The sequence below is a fragment of the Amblyraja radiata genome, chromosome 19 (genome assembly GCF_010909765.2).
Source record: "Amblyraja radiata isolate CabotCenter1 chromosome 19, sAmbRad1.1.pri, whole genome shotgun sequence".
Classification (NCBI taxonomy): domain Eukaryota; kingdom Metazoa; phylum Chordata; class Chondrichthyes; order Rajiformes; family Rajidae; genus Amblyraja; species Amblyraja radiata.
Genome location: NC_045974.1, coordinates 25,469,621 through 25,492,312, shown reverse-complemented (window position 1 = coordinate 25,492,312; position 22,692 = coordinate 25,469,621). Strand labels below are relative to the sequence as shown.

Below are 22,692 nucleotides of genomic sequence, written 5' to 3'. Positions count from 1 at the left end.
AATTAGGTTGCACTACCAAATTGGTCAGCTCTTTCTGAAGAAATGGAGGCTCTTCAGCCTCTTCTGAGGCTCAATGGGGTGAAAAAAATGTTCAGTGGGTTCAAAGGTAGACAAAAATGCTGGAGAAACTCAGCGGGTGAGGCAGCATCTATGGAACGAAGGAATAGGCGACGTTTCGGGTCGAGACCCTTCTTCAGACTGATGTGGGGGCGGGAAGAAAAAAGGAAGAAGCGGAGACAGTGGGCTGTGGGAGAGCTGGGAAGGGAAGGGGAAAGAGGGAGAAAGCAGGGACTACCTGAAATTGGAGAATGCTCATACCGCTGGGGTGTAAACTACCCAAGCAAAATGTGAGGTGCTGCTCCTCCAATTTATGGTGGGCCTCACTCTGGCCATGGAGGGGGCCCAGGACAGAAAGGTCGGATTCAGAATGGGAGGGGGAGTTGAAGTGCTGAGCCACCGGGAGATCAGGTTGGTTATTGCAAACTGAGCGAAGGTGTTTGGCGAAGCGATTGCCAAGCCTGCGCTTGGTCTCACCGATGTAGAGCAGTTGACACCTGGAACAGCGGACGCAATAGATGAGGTTGGAGGAGGTGCAGGTGAACCTCTGCCTCGCCCTATAGCTCACACCCTCTAGTCCTGGCAACATCCTTGTAAATCTTCTCTGAACCCTTTGAAGCTTGACAATATCTTTCCTATAACATGGTGCCCAGAACTGAACACAATATTCTAAATGCGATCTCACCAACATCTTATACAAGTACAACATGACCTCCCAACTTCTATACATGTACCTATGTACAATGAAATTCTTTCTCACGTACAGTTCAGTAAAAAAATCTTCCTATGCATAGACACGATCATATTTATTCACCTACTTCCTGATACCATTGTGCTTATTATGTTATATTATCTAGCTGCTTTTATGGTAATGTAGGTTTAGGGAACCGGTTCGCCTCGGTAATTTATTTGGATGTGACCTAGATTTCAATATGGGTGGCGTGGTGTGTTAGTATGTTTAGTGCACAAGGGACATATTCAACCCAGGGTGATTGACCAGAAAAGCACTTTGTGAGGCTTTCTGATAAGCCAGCTATCTCATGTGAATGTTTGAAGACTTCAAAGATTACATTTATTTACCATAATATGTATGTCAGTATGTGGAACTGGTAAAGTATAATGTAATGCAGACAGGAGAAATACAGAACCAAAAGCAAACAGGCTTTTAAAAATAATCAGGAAGGGGAAGGTGACCTTCAAGAGCTCACTGGATTATGGATTTGAATGTAAGGAAACGCAAACCAGTGTGAGTTTAATTTGCTGTACAAAGTTTCAAACACTTGTTAAATAGTTCTTTTTAAAAGTCTATCCCCTCTGTGCATGGAAATGGAGTAAAATCATGCATGAGGACTAACTTTACAGTCTGCTACTCATCCATGCCACAGAGTACTGCAGTTGCAGTTCATTACAGGAGGCAAATAGGGCTAGCAGTTTAGTTTAATAAATAGTGAAGTCATTCCTCTTCTCTCCCCACCCCCACCTGTACGACAGAGTATTTCTATGAAACTTAAAGGGAATGTTCTTTCTATCGGCATGATTGTGAGTTTATTGGTATATTTTCTTTCCAGGTAGTGGAACAGGGTATGTTTGTGAAGCACTGCAAGGTGGAGGTATATCTAACAGAACTGAAATTATGTGAAAATGGAAACATGAACAGTGTAATAACAAGGCGATTCAGCAAAGCTGACATTATAGGTATGTGATTATTCGCAAGTCTTAAGCTCTTCACTACTCTACCTCGCCTCTTTTTCCAGAAGACACTGTTTTCACTTGGATGCAATGTGGAGATGTCTGTGTGGCTCACTTCAGCATACTTTCTTCATAAAAGTCCACAAAGCCATTATTGATCTTGGCTGTTTGATCATACGAGATGCAGTCTGAACATGATATTCATGTTTTTCATTTTCACATGGTTAGCATTCACTGCTGAGCATGAATGCAAGCTTCTTATATTGCGTCTTTCCACAGCTTCATGAGGTCTCTTCTATAGTAGGGTAACCAAAAAATCCAAGTGTTGCCTCACCAGCGTCTTACGCAACTGCGACTTAACATCCCAACTGTTATACTCAATGCCCTGACTGATGAAGGTCAGTGTCTCACATACCACCTTCATCTGCCCGTGCTGCCACTTCCACGGAAATTTATGCTGGTACCCCCATATCTCTCTGTTCTACAACACTCCCCAGGACCCTACTGTTCATTGTGAAAGTCCTACCCTGGTTTGACTTCTCAAAATGCAATATCTTACACTTACCTGAATGTTATTTGCATTCCTTAACTCACTTACCTTGCTGATCAAGATCCCATGTAATTGTTGATTATCTTCCCCACTGTCTTCAAAAATACCTATTTCAATGTCATCTGCAACGTGCCTTGTACATTCTCGTGCAAATAATTCATATAAATGACAAGCAATAATTACCTAGCACCGATCCCTGTGGTACTACACTATCCACACATCTTTAGTCTGAAATACAGCCTTCCACCATCATCCTCCTTCTGCCATCAAGCCAATTATATATCCCAATATCAAGCCAATTATGCACCCATGGTTGTAGGGCCACTAAACTGATCAAACCCAGCCCAACACAAACTGTTTGCCTGAGTCACCCAACTCATTGAATCTTTTGAGCTAACTGGATTTTGATCAAAACTTTATGCTATAATATATGTCAAGACAGTTACTAGCCTAATGATCCAGAAGCACGAGATCAAATCCCACCATATTCGCTTGGAAATTTAAATTATGCTAACTGCAAAATTAAAGTTAAAAATAATAACCAGTCTCTAATAGTGATTATGAAGCTCCAAAACTTATCCGGATTGTCCCATTGGAAAGAAAGTCAGCCACCCAAGTTGCATCAGGGCTGGGTACGACTACAGACCCTTTATCAATGTAATGGTTTATTATTTGCATGTGTACCGAGATACAGTGAGAAACTTTTGTTTTGCCTGCTATTCAGGCAAATCATACATGCCCAGACAAGTGGTTGACTCGTAATACTTGCTTTATGCTTAATCACATTGATATTTGCGATGGAAACTTATTAAAACTTCACTGCAACACAAAGATTTGAAACTTGTCATGTAATAAAAAAGAACCGCAGATGCTGGCTTATACCATAGATAGACACAAAATGCTGGAGTAACTCAGCAGGTCGGGCAGCATCTCTGGAGAACATGAATAGGTGACGTTTCGGGTTGGAACCCATCGAGGTTCTGACCCAAAACATCACCTATCCATATTCTCCAGAGATGCTGCCTGACCCGCTGAGTTACTCCAGCATTTTGTGTCTATATTTGAACCCACCATCTGTTTGGGGAAATGTATACAGAATACTGAGTTTCTTTCCCCAAATGTGTCAGATTGAACACACTTTTTTATACTTCCTTAGATCCTGCTTGGCTTCCTAAATTTTCCAGTGTATGTTTTTAATTGAAATCATTCATCTAAATTGTCATTTATCAATCTTTAATAATAGGGTGCTATAGATTCAATAATGCTCCTTTAATTTTATGTTCAAATTTACCTGAGATATACATCTGACATTCCAGTTGCAAAACTAAAGGTATACAAGAGTTGCTTTTGAATTTCAATGTTCGGTATCTCCAAGTGGTATTCAGTGCTGAACTCAGAATGTAAATCGTATCCAGGATCTCAGATTGAGAGAGCCTCAAATATAAAATATTCAGAGGCCAATAACTATTGTACCACTGAATAATTAAACTGATTACTGTTATCAAACTTTAAGTCTACCTTCTGTACTGATTCCTGGGAAGCGCTTTCTAACTAATGTTTCTGCTTTAATTTTCAGATACAATTGAAAAGGAAATGCGGAAATTGTTTAGTATCCTAGATGAAAAGGAAATTAGATTGTGGAATAAGTACATGAGCAACACATTTGAACCTCTGAATAAGCCTGATAGCACAATACAAGATGCAGGACTATATCAAGGGCAGGTATAGTAGTTTAAAATACGGTGTTTGCAATTGAAGATGAAGGTTTAGGTTTACTATTGTCAGTGAAAAACTTTATTTTGCACCCTATTCAAACAGATCAGATAATATTATACCTAAAAACAATCAAGTTAAAATGGGAAATGTGAAAGATACAGTGTTCAGAATATAGTTTACAGCATTGCAACTCAACAGTTCTGTGAATAGTCTCATGTCCGCAGTGGGGTAGAGGTGAACCGGACAGTACACGAGCTTATGGAAGGATCAAAGGAATGTCGTGGAGGTTTGATTCCTAAAACTAATGCCAGTTTCTGGTTCCAAATATGATGGAGGTTTTTAACAAAATGAAAAGATACAGGGATCAGGAAGAAAAATAGACATGATCATATTGAACTCTGATAAGCTTACCCATTTTCATGGTCTCTTTAGCAATAAAACACCTTAAACCTTTACCTGTGCTTACATTTACTGTGTGTAAACATTATTTTTTGATGTCACAATTCTTGATTAAGCTTTTGTATTCTGATTATTGCAAATTGCTGTGTGAATAGTTCCTATTTTCTTTTTTTGCCACAAGGTGGTTCTGTGGAGCATATTTGCCATCAGAGTGAATGGTGGTGTGTAGTTTACTTCATTATAAAATAAGAACATGAAAATTGAACCATTATAACATTCCTTTGCTTGGGCATTTTTATTTCCAGGAGTTTTGGTTCTAATATTCTCTCTTTGACTCAGATTAGTGCAATGATATTTAATTGCAAAACAATAGACTCTACACCTGCCCACGCCAAGCAATTGGGATGATATATTAGTTTTTTTCCTTTAATATCCGTCCGTGTAGCAAAATATATTATTGTAGGTGGTAAATATTAACATGCCAACTGCGGTGTATAAGCTGCAACCAGAGAAAGTTTCTCTCTCCTCTGACTGTCTGAGGAAGGATCTCAACTCAAAACATTACCTATTCCTTTACTCCAGAGATGCTACCTGACCTGCTGAGTTACTCCAGCATTTTGTCTATCTTCTGTTTGTGTCATATATTTGTTTAAATCAGTTCATGCATTTACATCTTTATTTTTAACTTCTTAGTTTAGTTTAGAAATACAAGGCAGAAAGAGGCCCTTCGGCCCACTAAGGTTGCGCCCACCAACAATCCTCGCACACTAACACTATCCTACATACGCTAGGGACAAATTACAATTATACCAAGCTAATTAACCTGCAAACCTGTCTGACTTTGGAGTGTAGGAGGAACCGGAGCTTCCAGAGAAAACCCACGAGGGTATCAGAATCAAACCCGGGTCTCTGGCGCAGTAAGGCAGCAACTCTACCGCTGTGTTGCTATGCCCCTTCTCACCTCATCTCCAACCTTTTATTTGGGGGGTGGGTGATTCCCTATTTCTCTCCTTTTTAAGACATTTCTGAAAACCTATTTAGTTGGTTTTGATTGAACCTCCTATTCTCTTTTCCTCTTTGCCATTAACTTCATTTTTCTAGCATCTTGATGTAATATTTTTTGTACACTTACACGAATAAAAATTAATGAAAGGATTGATTAAGCCAACAAAAAATAATTTGTTATTTGCAGCAGACTCATTGGCAAAATGTGATTGTTAATGCAATTAAATGTTCATATCAGAGAAGATGCCAAAGGTCCGTTATTTATCTGAAGTAGGGGTTTCTGAAATTAATGAAATGCAATATAAATCTCTATGGTATTAAGTTTAATTGTATATCTGAATCAAGCTTGGCTCATTGGAGCTGTGAGGCAACAAAACTACCTGCTTTGCCACTGTGCTGTCCATAAATGTTGGTATTCTTCCAATTGCTTCAAATGGGTCCACATAAACTAAACGGGGAATAAATCCAGCCAATGGTGGGTCGTATTCATCCAAATCTCATAGGCATTGGAAAGAAGTAATCTCTCCATTTCCTTTTTACTTTTGATCCATAATATTAAAATAATTAAGCTAAAAACAAACTGCTGGAGGACCTCAGAGTCAGGCAGCGAGAAATGGACATTTGGGGTCAGTCCTTTCTTCAAACTGATCAAAAAGAAGATCAGAAGAACTGCCCCAACCTGAAACATCACGTCCATTTTCCTTTAAGGATTCTGCCTCGGCCCACTGAGTTTGCTCGAGATTCCAGCAACCAGTCTCTCTCACCTTCATGTTAAAATAACTCTTGCTGCTTTTAGACTTCAGAAATGCAGTGCAGAAACAGGCCGTTTGGCCCACCGAGTCCGTGCCAACCAGCGGTCATCCCAAACACTAACACTATCCTACACGCTAGCGACAATTTCCAATTTTTAACGACGCCAATTAACCGACAAACCCGCACATCTTTGGAGTGTGGGACGAAAACGGAGCACCTGGAGAAAGCGCACAGGGAGAACGTACAAACAGCACCCGAATCAAACCCGAGTCTCTGGCATTGAAAGGCAGCAGCTCGACCACTGTGCCGCCCCAAATCTTTGTCTTTGAAAAATATTTGAATCTTTGATAAAATCCAACCAATTGGTTTCAAATCAATTTTCATTTGAAGCATTAGTAGATAAGTATACTCAAAAAGTTTGGGGGGGAGGGAAGGAAGCTAGTAAATGTAATATTTTTAATTTCTATATTTATGAAGATTTAATGCACAATAACCAAGCTCTTTTTCCAAGGGAGCACACAATTGACTATTAGAATCATTGTTTTCAATCGCCTAATATAACTATTTTTATTGAAAGGTATTGGTAATAGAGCAGAAAAATGAAGATGGAACATGGCCAAGGGGTCCTTCAACTAATAAGTAAGTTTTGTTTTGTTGTATTTTGGTGGTTGAAAAATTTCTTAAACAGGTTGTTGCTAAAGTGTATAAGCAATCTCACTTAGATTGCAATACTCGTGACCTATATGATCAGGTTGAAGTTCTTTCACCCATACCTGTACAGTGAATTATGGTGACTAGGTTCTCAACAGAAAGGGTCATATTATTTTAATTTGTTGCTGTTGCATTTATTGCCTGTGTCAAGCTTCCCCAAGAAGTTGAAGATGCCATCTTCTTGAAAAGGGGAAAACTGCCCTGAAACTCAATTGAGTTCTGGGCTGAGATGTATGATGCAGACAGCACAAAGGAAAATGTTGTGCTTATCGGACAAGAGGGCTCTACTGTAGGAATCACAACAGAAACTGCTGGTGATACTGTGGAGAGAGAAGCAGAGATAACACTTCATTCAGGTTGATCTTTCATAATTGAAACAATGAAAAGATAAGCACCTTTTAGAGAGGAGAAGATAAGCACATAGTAGTACGGATTTTCCGTATTTTGTATTCAGCGCATGAGACAAAGATGCTGGAGAAACTCAGTGCGTGAGACAAAAATGTTGGAGAAACTCAGCGGGTGAGATGCTGCCTCACCCGCTGAGTTTCTCCAGCATTTTTGTCTCACACGCTGAGTTTCTCCAGCATTTTTGTTCACCCACGTTATTTAGTTATTTGTACCCGTCATTTAGGGATGTTGTATGAATTTTTAAAAAATAAGTTTATGTGTGTTTACTCTCTCTCCTTCAAGGTTAGTTCTTCTGTTTGCCTTTATTTGCTTCAGTTTTATTTAGTGTTATTTATCACGTTGTGTTGTAGCTTTTGAACGATTTAAACGTATTGGATTTTTAAAATTCATATAAATTCATAGCGTTTCCCGGCTATCTTTCACTACTTGACGCGTGCTCATGAGATATGATTTCAGGATGCTCAGATGATCTTCTAATGCGGTCATTGTACCGAGCGCCAAATCCCTTCAGCTGTACCTGCAACTGAAGCTAAGGGGGGATTAGTAGACTTTGAAGAGGCATTGACACTTTGTTTTTATGTAGAGGGGTAATAGGGAAGGGCTCCAGACCGCGAGCTGACTGAATGATACAGACGTCCTGACTGAAAATCATACCCTTCCGATCAGTTATGTTAGGATAAGCCTTTCGAGAGAACATGCTACTTTTTGCTTTGCCCATTTTCAAAATATAGAATTTTGAATTTGCCGTTTGATTGGTACAAGGAGACGACAAAGCTCGTAATATTTTTTTTTGCACCGGAACTTTCTACATTTCTACTTTTAGGTATGTATGTGGCAATTATGGCTCATGGAATTTTCTCCCACACTACTAGTTATATTCTTAAATACATGAAATTTTCGATCTTTCCCAACCCCTTAAAAAATGTCTGAAGAAGGGACCCGATCCTAAACATCGCCTAGCCATTCCCTCCATAGATGGACACAAAAGCTGGAGTAACTCAGTGGGTCAGGCAGCATCTCTGGAGAGCAGGAATAGGTGACTTTTTGGGTAGAGACCCTTCTTCGGACCCTCCATGGATCCAGCCTGACCTGCTGAGTTCTCCAGCTCTTTATGTTTTGCTCTTAATATAAATTTGTGGTCCGCTGAAGAAACAACCCGATAGACCACTCTGGAAGTGCAAGTTTTGCTGTACTGTAGAACACATAATACACTCCGATTGATTAATGGGGTTAGATTTTTTTAAATCTGTTGTCTAGAATTAATCGATACACACCCTATGTATCTTATATCAGATTTAAATCAGAATTCCGATTTTTTGTTTTTCCTATTTGTCAATTTTTTGTGCCCGATTATTTGGCGGCCAATCAACTGCAGTCTCTAAGGGGGTTGCGTCCAATCACCGACCAGTTTCCCTTAGAATTCCCATCCAATCAACAAATTGGTCACCTCCTGTCCAATCAGCCGCTGTCTCCAAGGGCATTGTGTCCAATCAAATAATGCGCAGTCTCCGAGGGGCGTTGCGACCAATCACCGACCAGCTTCCCTTACTGAAGCAGACTGCTACGGTCAGGCAAACACCTCCGTTGCCATTCTGTGAGAACGGAGAGGATGAGAAGGCGTTTCTTCCCAGAGGCCATTACGACTGTAAACTCCTATTTCTCCAGGGACTAACTTTACTGTACCATTTTTTAAATTGCTGTTTTTTCCTTTTTCTTCCCTCCCACAAATATGTAATATGTGATTCTGTTCCATTCTGTTTGTAGTTTGTTTATTTTTTTGCACAATTCGCGAGCATTGCCACTTTTCATTTCACTGCACATCTCGTATGTGTATGTGACGAATAAACTTGACTTGACTTGACGATGACTGCAGCCAACAGCAAGAAAGCAGCTATGACATATAATATACAATAAACTGTATTACAAATACATAATAAACAAGTTATGCATTCTGGTACTTTTACATGGGTATAACCGCACATAAATATTTTTTTATTCAGCAAAATGGCAATGCATAAAAATACTGATTTCCTCAGCAAAATACTGATTTTCAGGTACTAGAATACTGAAATGCTCTGACAAAACTTGGCAGCTCTGTAAACAATGTATGTGACAGGATAGCAATCGGGATTGTATCCAGTGACTTGCATGCTGTTGATGTAGTCCAATGGAGCATTATAAACACTTGTTAATCATACAGTGCCCTCCATAATGTTTGGGACAAAGACCCATCGTTTATTTATTTGCCTCTTATTCCACAATTTGAGATTTGTAATAGAAAATGTGGTTAAATCATATGTGGTTAAAGTGCACATAGTCAGATTTTATTAAAGGGTATTTGTATACATTTTGGTTTCACCATGTAGAAATTACAGCTGTGTTTATACATGGTCCCCCCATTTCAGTGCACCATCATGTTTGGGACACATGGCTTCACAGGTGTTTGTAATTGCTCAGGTGTGTTTAATTGCCTCCTTAATGCAACTCTCGGCACCTAATCTTTCCTCCAGTCTGTCCATCACCTTTGGAAACTTTTATTGCTGTTTATCAACATGAGGACGAAAGTTGTGCCAATGAAAGTCAAATAAGCCATTATGAAACTGAGAAACAAGAATAAAACTGTTAGAGACATGAGCCAAACCTTAGGCTTTCCAAAATCAACTGTTTTGAACATTGTTAAGATGAAAGAGAGCACTGGTGAGCTTACTAATCACAAAGGGACTGGCAGGCCAAGGAAGATCTAATCAGCTGACGACAGAAGAATTCTCTCTATAATAAAGCAAAATCCCCAGACACCTGTCCGACAGATCAGAAACACTCTTCAGGAGTCAGGTGTGGATTTGTCAATGATTACAATCCGCAGAATACATCATGAACAGAAGTACAGAGACTGCACTGCAAGATGGAAACCACTGGTTAGCCGCAAAAATAGGATGGCCCGGTTACAGTTTGCCAAGATGTACTTAAAAGAGCAACCACAGTTCTGGAAAAAGGTCTTGTGGACAGATTAGACGAAGATTAACTTATGTCAGAGTGATGGCAAGATCAAAGTATGGAGGAGAGAAGGAACTGCCCAAGATCCAAAGCATACTACCTCATCTATGAAACACATCTATTGAAATTCCAAGATTGCAGGCCAGTGTGGGGGTGGGGGGGGGCTTTCTGGAGTGCTAGCATGGGTGTTGTTGGCTGAAGGGACTGGTTTCCAAAGGGCTAGTATTGACATTGTGGGCCGAATGGATTCTTGGGTTGGCAGCTCAGTCACTCAGGCCTGGCAGCTCAGTAACTCAAGCCTGGCAGGCTGGCAGCTCAGAAACTGCCCGTAATTCTGTCGGAAAACGTGAGAAACTGAGAGAGAAGGGGGAGAGAGTGAACAATCAATTTTAGACATTTTCATATTTTGTTTACAGTTGCAAAAGGCACACAGTTGCAAAGGGCACACAGTTGCAAAAGGCACACATTTAAATAGCCACACAGTTGCAAAAGGCACAGTTTAAAACACATAAAGGGCACTTACAGGTTAGTGTTCTGTAGATTTCCAGCTCAGACTGAGAGTTGTGACCCTCTCCCTCCCCCATCTTGCAGAGACTGAGCCATGCCCACACTTCTGGGTTTTATAGCCCCTCCCCTCCCGCTGGAAGGGGCGTGGCCTTCATGACATTATTGACAGGCAAGAGAATCTCAACATTTTTTAAACATTAATAAGCCTTTTATTTTTCATCGATGGGAAAAATCCTCTGGCCCTGACAGCTGGAGGGGGACTCTGAGTAAGGTGGCCAAAAATCACAGCCATAAGTGATCGCGTTGTTTCTAAAATCAATATGCAGTGCAAACAGGAAGTGGTCAAGTTTAGTCTTTTAATTATATAGATAATCCTATTCACTGTTACAATACTTTTTCTGACAAGTGGAATATTTTGCCTCATGCAAACTTACTTTGTTGTACAGATAGAAAAGGAATGTTGCAGTTGGAGGTGGCAACTTCAATATTTTGCACAAATTAAAAGTGAAAATAAATAAACACCCTTACTTTGAGAAACTGAATATTTACTGTTTGAAGAAACTACCTGTAAGTGTTTTCTCAACATATAAAACCTAAGACTAGTACTAAAAACTGACCTAGAAATTCTGCTGTAATTTCATTCGATGTTAAATCTTCTCTGAATCCTTTCAAGTTTGACAATATCTTTCCTATAACATGGTGACTAAAACTGAACACAATATTCTAAATGTGGTCTCACCAACGTCTTAAAAAACTGTAACATGACTTCCCAACTTCTATACTCAATCCTCTGACTGATGGAAGGCCAATGTGCTGAAAAAATATCAAATTCCATTTATTTCAATGTTTTTGAGAAGGCTGCTAAAGTTAAGCATATGCAAGATGTATATTTCATATGTATGTTTCAAAGTTTTATATATGCATATGTATATTTCATATGTATGTTTCAATATGTGTATATGCATATGTATATTTCAAAGTTTTCAATGATTTCTAGTATCTTATTCAACTCTACATTTGAATCTTTAACTTTAAAGCATTGTGAGTTTCTCAGTATCTTTTCCCCTGGAACGTTGCTTATGGCGAGTTTACAATTGTCCATAATTTGTGGCATGCGGCAAATTAATTCCTTAAACTTGAGACAATATGAAGCATTAATTTTCATGTATGGAATTGTTGGGATCACAATTAACCCCTTGCTTTATCAATAATCAAGGGGTTTCTTAAAACACCAGCTATTTTAAGTTTCTATAAAAATGTAACTTTGCGCCTTCATTTGGGTTAAATGAATTTTGTGCGAATCTGCAAGAATAGGACTGCTGTAAATCATTTTAGCTTTGCTATAAAGTTTGATATGTCATATTCGTCCATTTTTTCAGCTTAAAATAAATATTCCCTACACTGTTTTGGTTGGTTTAAAAACCAATAAGTGTTAGAATTGTTCAGCAGATCGGAGAGCATTTCTAGTTTGTGTATTAGTGATCTTTTGATTAAAACTGAAGAGCGTGCTTGGTGTGTGCTATTACTTCAATCACTGGTTATAACAACATGGTGAGCTTGTCTTTGCTGTCCATGGTTTTGCAAATGAAAATATTGACTGCGTCTCCAGTTGAGCCAATTTAGTGACTGTTACTATAAGACTTACTTGTGCCCGTGCAGTATTCTTAAGGTCAAGATTGGCTTGGGCTACGTTGTCACTTGAAGTCAGCTCTCGGTTACACATGGGAAAATGGGTGGAGAGAATGACCATGATGGAATTGTGCAATTGAAAGCAGGAAAGCAGGTCATAGGAAATATGCAGGCAAAGCTGTGTGTTATCCACTGGTGAATAGAAAGGGATGGTACGAGAAACCATTTTGTAAATTGTGAGTCGGGGGGCTGATGTAACTCGCAACGCATGGAAAACAGTGCGCAGCAGGCTGCACGTGGAAAACAGTGGGCACAGGCCTCGCGAGCAGACCCATTGTGACGTCATCAGCTCACTTAATTTTCTAAGTTATTTGAAATTTTTGAACATTGTCATAAATAATGAGGAATAATGCATGAAATTTTCAGATAAGGCGATTTTTGACCATAGCGTAAATCTCTATTGGAATATGTAAAAATGTCACCGTTAGCGCGTCGTGTTTTCGAGGAGATGTGAATCGCACACAAACATCACACAAATAAATACACATCCAAGATCAGAGGTGTGTGTGTGTGTGTGCGCGTGTGTGGTTCCATTGCACGTTATTGTCACATGCACCCACGTACACGGAAATTAGTTTTGTGCTTGCAGGTCAGTGACAATCCTACTATACATTAGGCACAATCACACTGTGTAAGATAGCAAACAACACCGAGTCTGTACACAAAAGTCACCACATTTTAGGTGCCATCCTTTCAACCATGTCCTTTTTTTTTAATGTTTGCGTCTTAACTTGGCCGTTGAGGTCCATTTTATTTTTGTCACCTCTGCTACATTGCATGGCTGGGAATAAGTACTGATGCATAGCTTAATCTCCACTAATAGAATTGACTGTACTTACAAACTGTTGTCTTGCATCAATGTTGGGAGTTTCCATATAATATTTAGTCCCGGACCATTGTTGGAAGATCTTAGCGGGTTAAGCAGCATCTGTAGAGGCAAAAGAATTGTCACCATTTCACGTCAAGACCCTGCGTCAGGACTGAGTGTAGAGGAACAATAGAAGTGAGACACAAAAAGCTGGAAAACAGTGGGTCAGGAAGCATCTCTAGAGAAAAAGAATAGGTGACGTTTCGGGTCGAGATCCTTCTTCAGACTGGGGAAAGTGAAACGAGAGATATACACGGTGATATGTAGAGATATAAAACAAATATGAGTATTGCAAAAAAGTAATGATGATCAAGGAAACAGACAATGAAACTCACCAGGACAACAGTGAAACGAGTACAACAACTAGGGTGAGGGAGGGATGGAGAGAGAGGGGATACAAGGGTTATTTAAAGTTGGAGAAATCATTATTCATACAGCTGGATTGAAAGCTGCCTAAGCAAAATATGAGGTGTTGTTCCTCCAATTTGTGTTTGGCCTCTGACAATGGAGGAGGTCCAGGACAGAAAGGTCAGCATGGGAATGGGAAGGGGAATTCAGCAACTGGGAGAACACGCAGGCCCAGCAAGAGTGGGCAAAGGTGTTCAGCAAAGTGAGACAGACTGGGAGGTGATAGGTGAAACAAAATGAGGGCAGGTGGAGTTGGGAGAGGGGGATGTATGTGTTGACATATGTGGCCCTTGTGGCTAAAGGGATCAGGGGGTATGGAGAGAAGGCAGGGATGGGATATTGAGTTGGATGATCAGCCATGATCATATCGAATGGCGGTGCAGGCTCGAAGGGCCTAATGACCTACTCCTGCACCTATTTTCTATGTTTCTATGATAGTGATAGTTTGAAACGGATAAGAAGAAAAAAATAGGCAGATTGAACAGGGTGTAGGAGGGAAGGATGAAGGGCAACTGGGAATAGTCTTATTTAGATTTAGAGATACAGCACAGAAATAGGCCCTTTGGCATTAACACTATTCTACACACACTAGGGACAAGTTACACATACACCAAGTCAGTCAACCTACAAACCTGTACGCCTTTGGAGTGTGGGGGGAAATCAAATATCTCGGAGAAAACCCACGTGTTCACAGGAAGAATGTACAAACTCCGTTCAGACAGCACTCGTGGTCGGGAACGAACCCGGGTCTCCGGCGTTGCAAGCGCTGTAAGGCAGCAACTCTACCGCTGCGCCACTGTGCCGCCCGTCTTATCCACCGTTTATCCAGCATCTTCAAAGATGGCTGCAATGGAAAGTTAAAGGGAAAGTCATTGGCCGTGAACTGACCGCGAGCTGGCCTGTGCGTTTGGAAAATGCCCGAATGTTACGTGGGAAAGCGGTACATGGCGACCTCTGCGCGCAGAAGTGGACAGCGGCTGCAGGAGATGATGGACGGCGCGTTTGCAGTGGTCGTGTGGTTGGCAGAGGCAGCCACAAGACCCCCTGCAGCAGCCAGGAGAGTGGGCTGGTCAAGCACAGTCTGCAACAGCTGCACATAGCAGCAGTAGAAGAAGCTGACGGCTTCATGTGCCATGCAGACCCTTACTTCACAGATCCAGTGCCACCAGGACACTGCCTTAAAATGAAAAAAAAAAAATTGCACATTTCCTTTGGCCAAGATTGAACTTTTCACAGACTTAGACGCAGCAAGATGGTGCAGATTTGGGTTGTTTAAGAAAGAACTGCAGATTCTGGTAAAATCGAAGGTAGACAAAAAATGCAGGAGAAACTCAGCGGGTGAGGCAGCATCTATGGAGAGAAGGAATAGGCGACGTTTCGGGTCGAGACCCTTCAGACTCTTCGGAGGAGAAGAACTTCTTCAAAGTAGACATACCTTGAGGAGATTTCGCAGTGGAGTAGACAAAATGTTTAAGAAAGAACTGCAGATGCTGGGAAAATCGATGGTAGACAAAAAATTCTGGAGAAGCTAAGCAGGTGAGGCAGTATCTATGGAGAGAAGGAATAGGCAATGTTTCGGGTTGAGACCATTATATTTGGGTCGTTTGATTGACTGGATAACATGCAGAATAAGCATCTCATTTTGTCTCTACTGGTAACAATAAATAAACTAACTACTGCATCTGAAGTTCACAGTTTATAAATGAGCTCATTGCCTCTCAAATTACATCTCCATTGTGAAATTTGGTTCAGAGACTTTTTTGCCGCAAAAAGAGCTAACCTATATTAAGTCTTTATTGAGCCAGAAATTGAGCTAACCTGTCACTTCTGCAAGATCAATGCTTTGAGGCCTACTGTTCAAAGGATCTTTATTTCCGACTGTGCCTTAATGGTGGGAGAATCTTTAACCCCAGCTGATGACGGCTACCAACTTTCTGATGGATATCTATGATTATGTAAGGAGGGACTAGTTTTTGAACACATTCTACTGGATGAATTTTTGAGTTCTTAGCCAACTCAATAAGAATAAATATCTCCCTGATGTAACTCAATGGGGAAAAAATGGGGGGGGAAGCATGATCTCGAGCGAATGCTCAATTGTTCAATAAGGCCATGACAGATGCATGCGCAAATCTTTACTTTCTCTCTCATCATTCTTTTGAGTTGATAAAAATATCTTGGCCCTCAATGTACTCATCAACTAATTGAGTTTTCAAAACCAATTCAGTTTTAAGATCAAAGATTTATTATCAATATAGAAAAAATTCACCCACCTCGTATAAAAATAGCTGAACTTTTACTCTGCTCCCTTGCTCTTGGTTTTCTAACTAGGAGTATGAACTTCCTGTTTCCCTGTGTCTTATTTTTATGAAAATATTCGTCATTTTCAAAATCCTTCTCGATTCAGGAATGTATCACAGCAAAACTTCCTATCTCCTAGATTCATTTGAATTTTGTTCGTATTAAAGGTCATTATCCAACATGTTTTTTGATTATATTATGCATTGATGCTTTTAACATTTGTCATGAGCATCTATGTTTACTAATTGGATTGTTTCCCCATTTTTATCAATTGTTATAATCTCATTATTTTTTAAGGTCTCCAAGTACTTCAAATTTTTCAACATTGCCAAAGGTTTCCCCTTCATCTCTGTCAAATAATTATAGCAATTTCAACAACAGAAAGTAAGTAGCCTTTCTTCGGAACTCTGTAATGTCTCTGCATGCTTTTATTGAATACATTTTGGTTTGTAACTGAAGTGGTGACCACTCTTAGCAGGTCACTGATTGACTGGTAGAAGAGATTGCCATGTATCGGTAACATTTTTAGCTATGCAATAATATGAAAAGAGTGGGTTTAGTAAAATGTGATTTATGAAAGGTTAAATGTTTAAATATTACATTGTGTGCGTTTGGGCATGACTAGCAGAGCTAACATTTATTGACCACTCCATACTTGTCCCTGAGATGTTGTGAGTGGTCATCTCAAGGTTCTTCAGTGCTTAGTTCAGGAATTTCAAGATTTAAGCTCAACATTGATGACAGAATAGTGAGATTTCTCCAAGTCAGGATAATGTTGCTTGAATGTACCCTGTTGCTGCTGCCCTTTTGTGTGGTAAAATACATGTTTTTATAGGAGTTATCAAACTAACTTTGCATTGCATCCTTGAGACATTATGTTCTGTCAGAGATAATAGAAGGTTGTATGTATAGTTGTGGGCATAATGTTGGTTAGCTGAGTTGTTTGTGGTTTGTACCTAACTTTAAGTTGTTTGAGCTGGGCTTAATTCAGCAAACTGGATAGCATTTCATGACATTCTGAAATCTAGTAAATTATGAATATACTTTGAGGAATTAGGAGATGAATTCTTCACTACACCACATCTAACTACCATCCTGAACTTGCAGCCACATTATTGATGCAGCTCATTTAAGTTATCGGTGGATCCGGTCATGGTGATGCCATTGAATGTCATGTGGGTAGATGCTCTTTTTGTTGAGATGTTCATTACCCAGCATCTGTGTACATGAATACCTTTATCATGCCATTACTTGGACATGGTTGGTTTTTAGGTAAAGATTCATTAAGGCTACTCTGGTCATCATTCCACTTCTGGATTTTGTGAAATGTGTCCAGATCTTCCTGCTAGGACCGCAAACTGCATTTTTTTTCAAGTAGTTAATAATACAGAACAGTGACTTTTTCATGAAGGAAAGAAGGACATTAATAAAACAGTTAACAATGGTTGGATCATGCGGTCATAAGAACATACAAACTCTGTCCAGACAGCACCTGTAATCAGGATCAAATCTGTGTCCCTGGTGCTGTAAGGTAGCAACTCAACCACTGTGTCACCAATTAGTTGTCTTTGTTTGTTTAGTTTAAAGATACGGCTTGAAACGGGCCTTATGGCCCACTGAGTCCACGCCGACCATTGATCACCAGTTCACATTAGTTCTATGTTATCCCACTTTCCCTACTTACTAGGGGCAATTTACAGAGACCTATTAACCTACAGACCAGCACATCTTTGGGATATGGGAGGAAACCGGAGCACCCGGAAGAAACCCACGGGGCCACAGGGAAAATGTGCAAACTCCACACTTGACAGCACCCAAGGTTAGGATTGAACCTGGATCTCTGGCGCTGTGAGGCAGCAGCTCCACCAGCTGTGTCACTGGGCTGCCGAATTTGCATTAATAATGATTCCGGCCAATGGGAATCTTTCCCATGTTTCCCATTAATTATAATTACAAGGGGACATCACATGCACATCAAATGTGGTCGATGGCAAAACCTAGTGAATCTGGAGCTGAATAGTCCTGCATAACCCAAAGTGGGGATGTACAGTGGCTTGCAAAAGTTTTCATACCCCTTGAACTTTTCCACATTTTGTCACGTTACAACCACAAACGTAAATGTATTTTATTGGGATTTTATGTGATAGACCAACACAAAGTGGCGCATAATTGTGAAGTGGAAGGAAAATGATACATGGTTTTTTTACAAATAAAAAACTGAAAAGTGTGGCGTGCAAAAGTATTCAGCCCCCTTTACTCTGATACCCCTAAATAAAATCCAGTGCAACCAATTGCCTTCAGAAGTCACCTAATTAGTAAATAGAGTCCACTTGTGTGTAATCTAATCTCAGTATAAATACAGCTGTTCTGTGAAGGCCTCAGAGGTTTGTTAGAGAACATTAGTGAACAAACAGCATCATGAAGCCCAAGGAACACACCAGACAGGTCAGGGATAAAGTTGTGGAGAAGTTTAAAGCAGGGTTAGATTATAAAAAAATATCCCAAGCTTTGAACATCTCACGGAGCACTGTTCAATCCATCATCCGAAAATGGAAAGAGTATGGCACAACTGCAAACCTATCAAGACATGGCCGTCCACCTAAACTGACAGGCCGGGCAAGGAGAGCATTGATCAGAGAAGCAGCCAAGAGGCCCATGGTAACTGGAGGAGCTGCAGAGATCCATAGCTCAGGTGGGTGAATCTGTCCACAGGACAACTATTAGTCGTGCACTCCACAAATCGGGCCTTTATGGAAGAGTGGCAAGAAGAAAGCCATTGTTGTAAAAAAGCCATAAGAAGTCCCGTTTGCAGCTTGCCACAAGCCATGTGGTTGACACAGCAAACATGTGGAGGAAGGTGCTCTGGTCAGATGAGACCAAAATTGAAGTTTTTGGCCTAAATGCAAAACGCTATGTGTGGCGGAAAACTAACACTGCACATCACCCTGAACACACCATCCCCACTGTGAAACATGGTGGTGGAAGCATCATGCTGTGGGGATGCTTTTCTTCAGCAGGGACAGGGAAGCTGGTCAGAGTTGATGGGAAGATGGATGGAGCCAAATACAGGGCAATCTTGGAAGAAAACCTGTTAGTCTGCAAAAGACTTGAGACTGGGGCGGAGGTTCACCTTCCAGCAGGACAACGACCCTAAACATACAGCCAGAGCTACAATGGAATGGTTTAGATCAAAGCATATTCATGTGTTAGAATGGCCCAGTCAAAGTCCAGACCTAAATCCAATTGAGAATCTCTGGCAAGACTTGAAAATTGCTGTTCACAGACGCTCTCCATCCAATCTGACTGAGCTTGAGCTATTTTGCAAAGAAGAATGGGAAAAAATTTCAGCCTCTAGATGTGCAAAGCTGGTAGAGACATACCCCAAAAGACTTGCAGCTGTAATTGCAGCGAAAGGTGGTTCTACAAAGTATTGACTCAGGGGGGCTGAATACTTTTGCACGCCACACTTTTCAGTTTTTTATTTGTAAAAAAATTTGAAAACCATGTATAATTTTCCTTCCACTTCACAATTATGCACCACTTTGTGTTGGTCTATCACATAAAATCCCAATAAAATACATTTACGTTTGTGGTTGTAACGTGACAAAATGTGGAAAAGTTCAAGGGGTATGAAAACTTTTGCAAGCCATTGTACTTGCATAAATAGGATCGACTTTTGCGAATGGCTATTCCTACAGTTTCCAGCTTTTGGTTTTACAATTTATCCAATTCCTGCGTATGATCTTCTCCAGATTGATTTCTCCTTTTCGGGTGCACTATGCCTGCCCTTTGCATGGTCTTCTGTACTCCTTATTGAATCAGATTTGGTTATCTTGTTTGCTATTGAAGAATATATAGAGCTGTGAGGTTTAGAGAATTTGATGGAATTTCACTCCTTACTATTGCCAATGCTTCCCTGTATGACATTGGTACTCAGTTTTGATTTACCACATCTATTCTACTTAGCCAACTTGTGAATGTCCTTACTGTGAAAATAGATTTCATTTTAATGTATTCTGTGGAGCAATCACGTTAACAGATAATGTCATGTGCAGTCGGATCTGCCTTGTTACTTCAAACTTCAATTGAATCAAGAATTTGGTGGGTATCAGCAAACGTTTTCAAGCTAATGTTTGACAACTGAATCTGAATCTGATACAGGACCACCACCACTTTTCCGGCAATTCGTGCTGTGGCAAAATTACGAAATCGGCACAAAATTACAAAAGCACACTTGAAATCCCCCCCAAACACGTGATGTTTATGCCGCGTGAGGCAACCGATCTCGACCTCATCTAGACATCCGTGCATTCCAATTGCCGACTTCTGCGGCCAATCGGCAGATCAAATTTGCTCCCATGCTCCTCTGGAACTCCGGCCCAGCCGGAGCCAGCAGATCCACTCTCATATCCGGCTCCAAGGTCGCCTTTGTGGAAAGATATCTCAGATCATGGGCGGCCTTGGCAGACCATTCCAGTGCCATCGGACTCCTCTGTTCGTCCGGATAATCCAGAAAGGTGCTGGAACCAAGTATGGCGGTAAATCAGTGATGGACCTGTACCGGGGTCATGCAGATGGTCCATCAAGTTCTATTTCCTTGTAATTTTTCTGGTAACTATTTTATATAACTGTATAGTTTATTTAATCATTCTACTTAATCATAATTGTGGAGTTGTGAAAAGTCTTTGCCAGAGAAAGTCAATTCATGAGATTTGACCTCTGTTCATATCCAATCGAGTGTTTTGGATTTCCACTGTCACTAATTTATTGTCGAACTATGATTGAACATTAAATAATGGCTTACAATTGATAGATTGTCGTGTTTGGAGGAATATCCTTATGCACCTGTATTTTATGTAAGCTTAGCTTAGAAATATTTTCTGTAGCTTAGAAATATTTTCAAATGACAATCATCTCTCTTGGAGATTGAAGAATGTTGTTGTTCAAAAGAACCTGGCTGCTAGTTACTTGCAGGTTTTATTGTTCAAATGACATTTTCTGAAGTTCTATTTAAACTAGAATGAAGAAAAATAATGCTCCAAATTCTCTGTTGAAAAATGCACTGTCTTTATCTCTGCAGTGTACTTTTAAACAGACTACTTTATGCCTGCTTATTAGGCATTTGTTTTTAGCAATTTTAGCTATTCCTAGAATTGGAACAAGTTTCGCAAATGTAACTATTGATGTACTGCACAGTTGTCAAGAGAGGAGAAAGCATAAACATTTGGGGGAAATAACAAAAATAACTTGAATCTGCATAAATTATTTTGCTTGCACTTCCTGACATTATGAAATGATTACTAAGTTTAGTTTTTAAATTGTGATTACAAACTGTATATTGGCTATTTACTGTATACTGGCTGGTCAGGGGGAGGAGGATTCATATATAGACACTTATTCATTTTTATCAATTCTTGAGTAACTAGTGCATCAGAACACAAACTCTTATTTCGTGTGCAGTGCCACTGGGTGGTGCTGGTGTACAAGTGCACTCTTCAAGACACTATCTTTTAGTAGAAATAGTTCTGTTAATACCCGTATTTCCATAAAAGGAAATTGTATACAACGCATGTAATGCATTAGGGAACACAATTTACAATACACTGGCCAAATTAGTTATAACATGATGTCCATCAGGCACTAGAGAACCACTTTTTAAATTTGTAAGTTGGAAGAAAGCTGTCTTGGATTTAAACAGTAATAGGGTAAAAAATGTTTCCATGTAGCCTTCCTATTGTAATCAGACACCATTGTCTTTCAAGAACACAGCTGCTTCATTAACAGCTTTGAAATTGACAAACAATTGCTTCTATTAACAATTGTGTAATGATACTCGAATAAAAATGTAACATGCAGCCATTGGTAATTTTAGATTGCAGTTACAAAAGTATACACTGCGATTGAACAGCCCTTTATTTCTTAGTCCTGTGGGGAAATTACTGTTGTTGCGAATCTGAAACTCTTATCTCCAATATCCTGTCTCCCATTGACAAAATTATCTTTATAACGTGATTTTCTAAATAGTATCACACTACAGCAGTACGACCAGTACTGTGTGTTTCAGATTTTAAGCGGCCGAAGGAGAGGATCCCTCGGGACAGCCCACACTCTCCCCCTGGGATCAGCGCTGTCCGGCCACGGCTGCCCTCCGCCCCGTCTCCCCTGGGCGGCCGAACTGTGGTGGGCTGTGGGTCGGCAGCGCCCACACACTGGGCCGGGCGGAGCGGGGCCGCGGCTCCGGGCAGCGGACACACGGGGACACAAAACCCGGCAATGTCCCCGTCAGCTGCAGCAGAGTTGTGGACAGTCTGGTCCCTCTGTCCACCCAGAGTCACTGACCGCGCTGCACCGGCACCCAACCACAGCCCCCACACAGGGTGACTCAACCCCTGACCCCCCCCCCGACCCCGACCCCACACGGGATGATTCACGACCCCGACCCCCACACGGGTGATTCGACCCACCCCCAAACCCCAATCACCCGCATTATTTCACTATGCCGAGGATCGGAGGGGGGGAGAAGAGAGAAAGTGGTGGAATAATGCGTTGGGGGGAACGGGTTGCATGAGGGGAACTGGTGAGTAATGGAATATTGCGTTGGGGGAGCAGACCCAACGGGTCTGCACTTGGTCTAGTT

The 22,692-nt window shown here is 40.6% G+C and overlaps 1 protein-coding gene across 5 annotated transcripts in view; it reads left to right on the top strand.

Annotated features, from left to right (window-relative positions):
• usp15 (ubiquitin specific peptidase 15) overlaps window positions 1-22,692 on the top strand; it is a 90,499-nt gene that overhangs the window by 19,639 nt on the left and 48,168 nt on the right. For 3 of the 5 annotated variants that reach the window (XM_033038107.1, XM_033038106.1, XM_033038110.1), the window contains 4 exons: window positions 1,626-1,752; window positions 3,873-4,018; window positions 6,747-6,808; window positions 16,353-16,439. In XM_033038107.1, coding sequence (XP_032893998.1) covers window positions 1,626-1,752; window positions 3,873-4,018; window positions 6,747-6,808; window positions 16,353-16,439 — 422 coding nt within the window. The remainder of the gene's footprint in view (window positions 1-1,625; window positions 1,753-3,872; window positions 4,019-6,746; window positions 6,809-16,352; window positions 16,440-22,692) is intronic. The other 2 variants (XM_033038108.1, XM_033038109.1) reach the window with 1 other exon arrangement.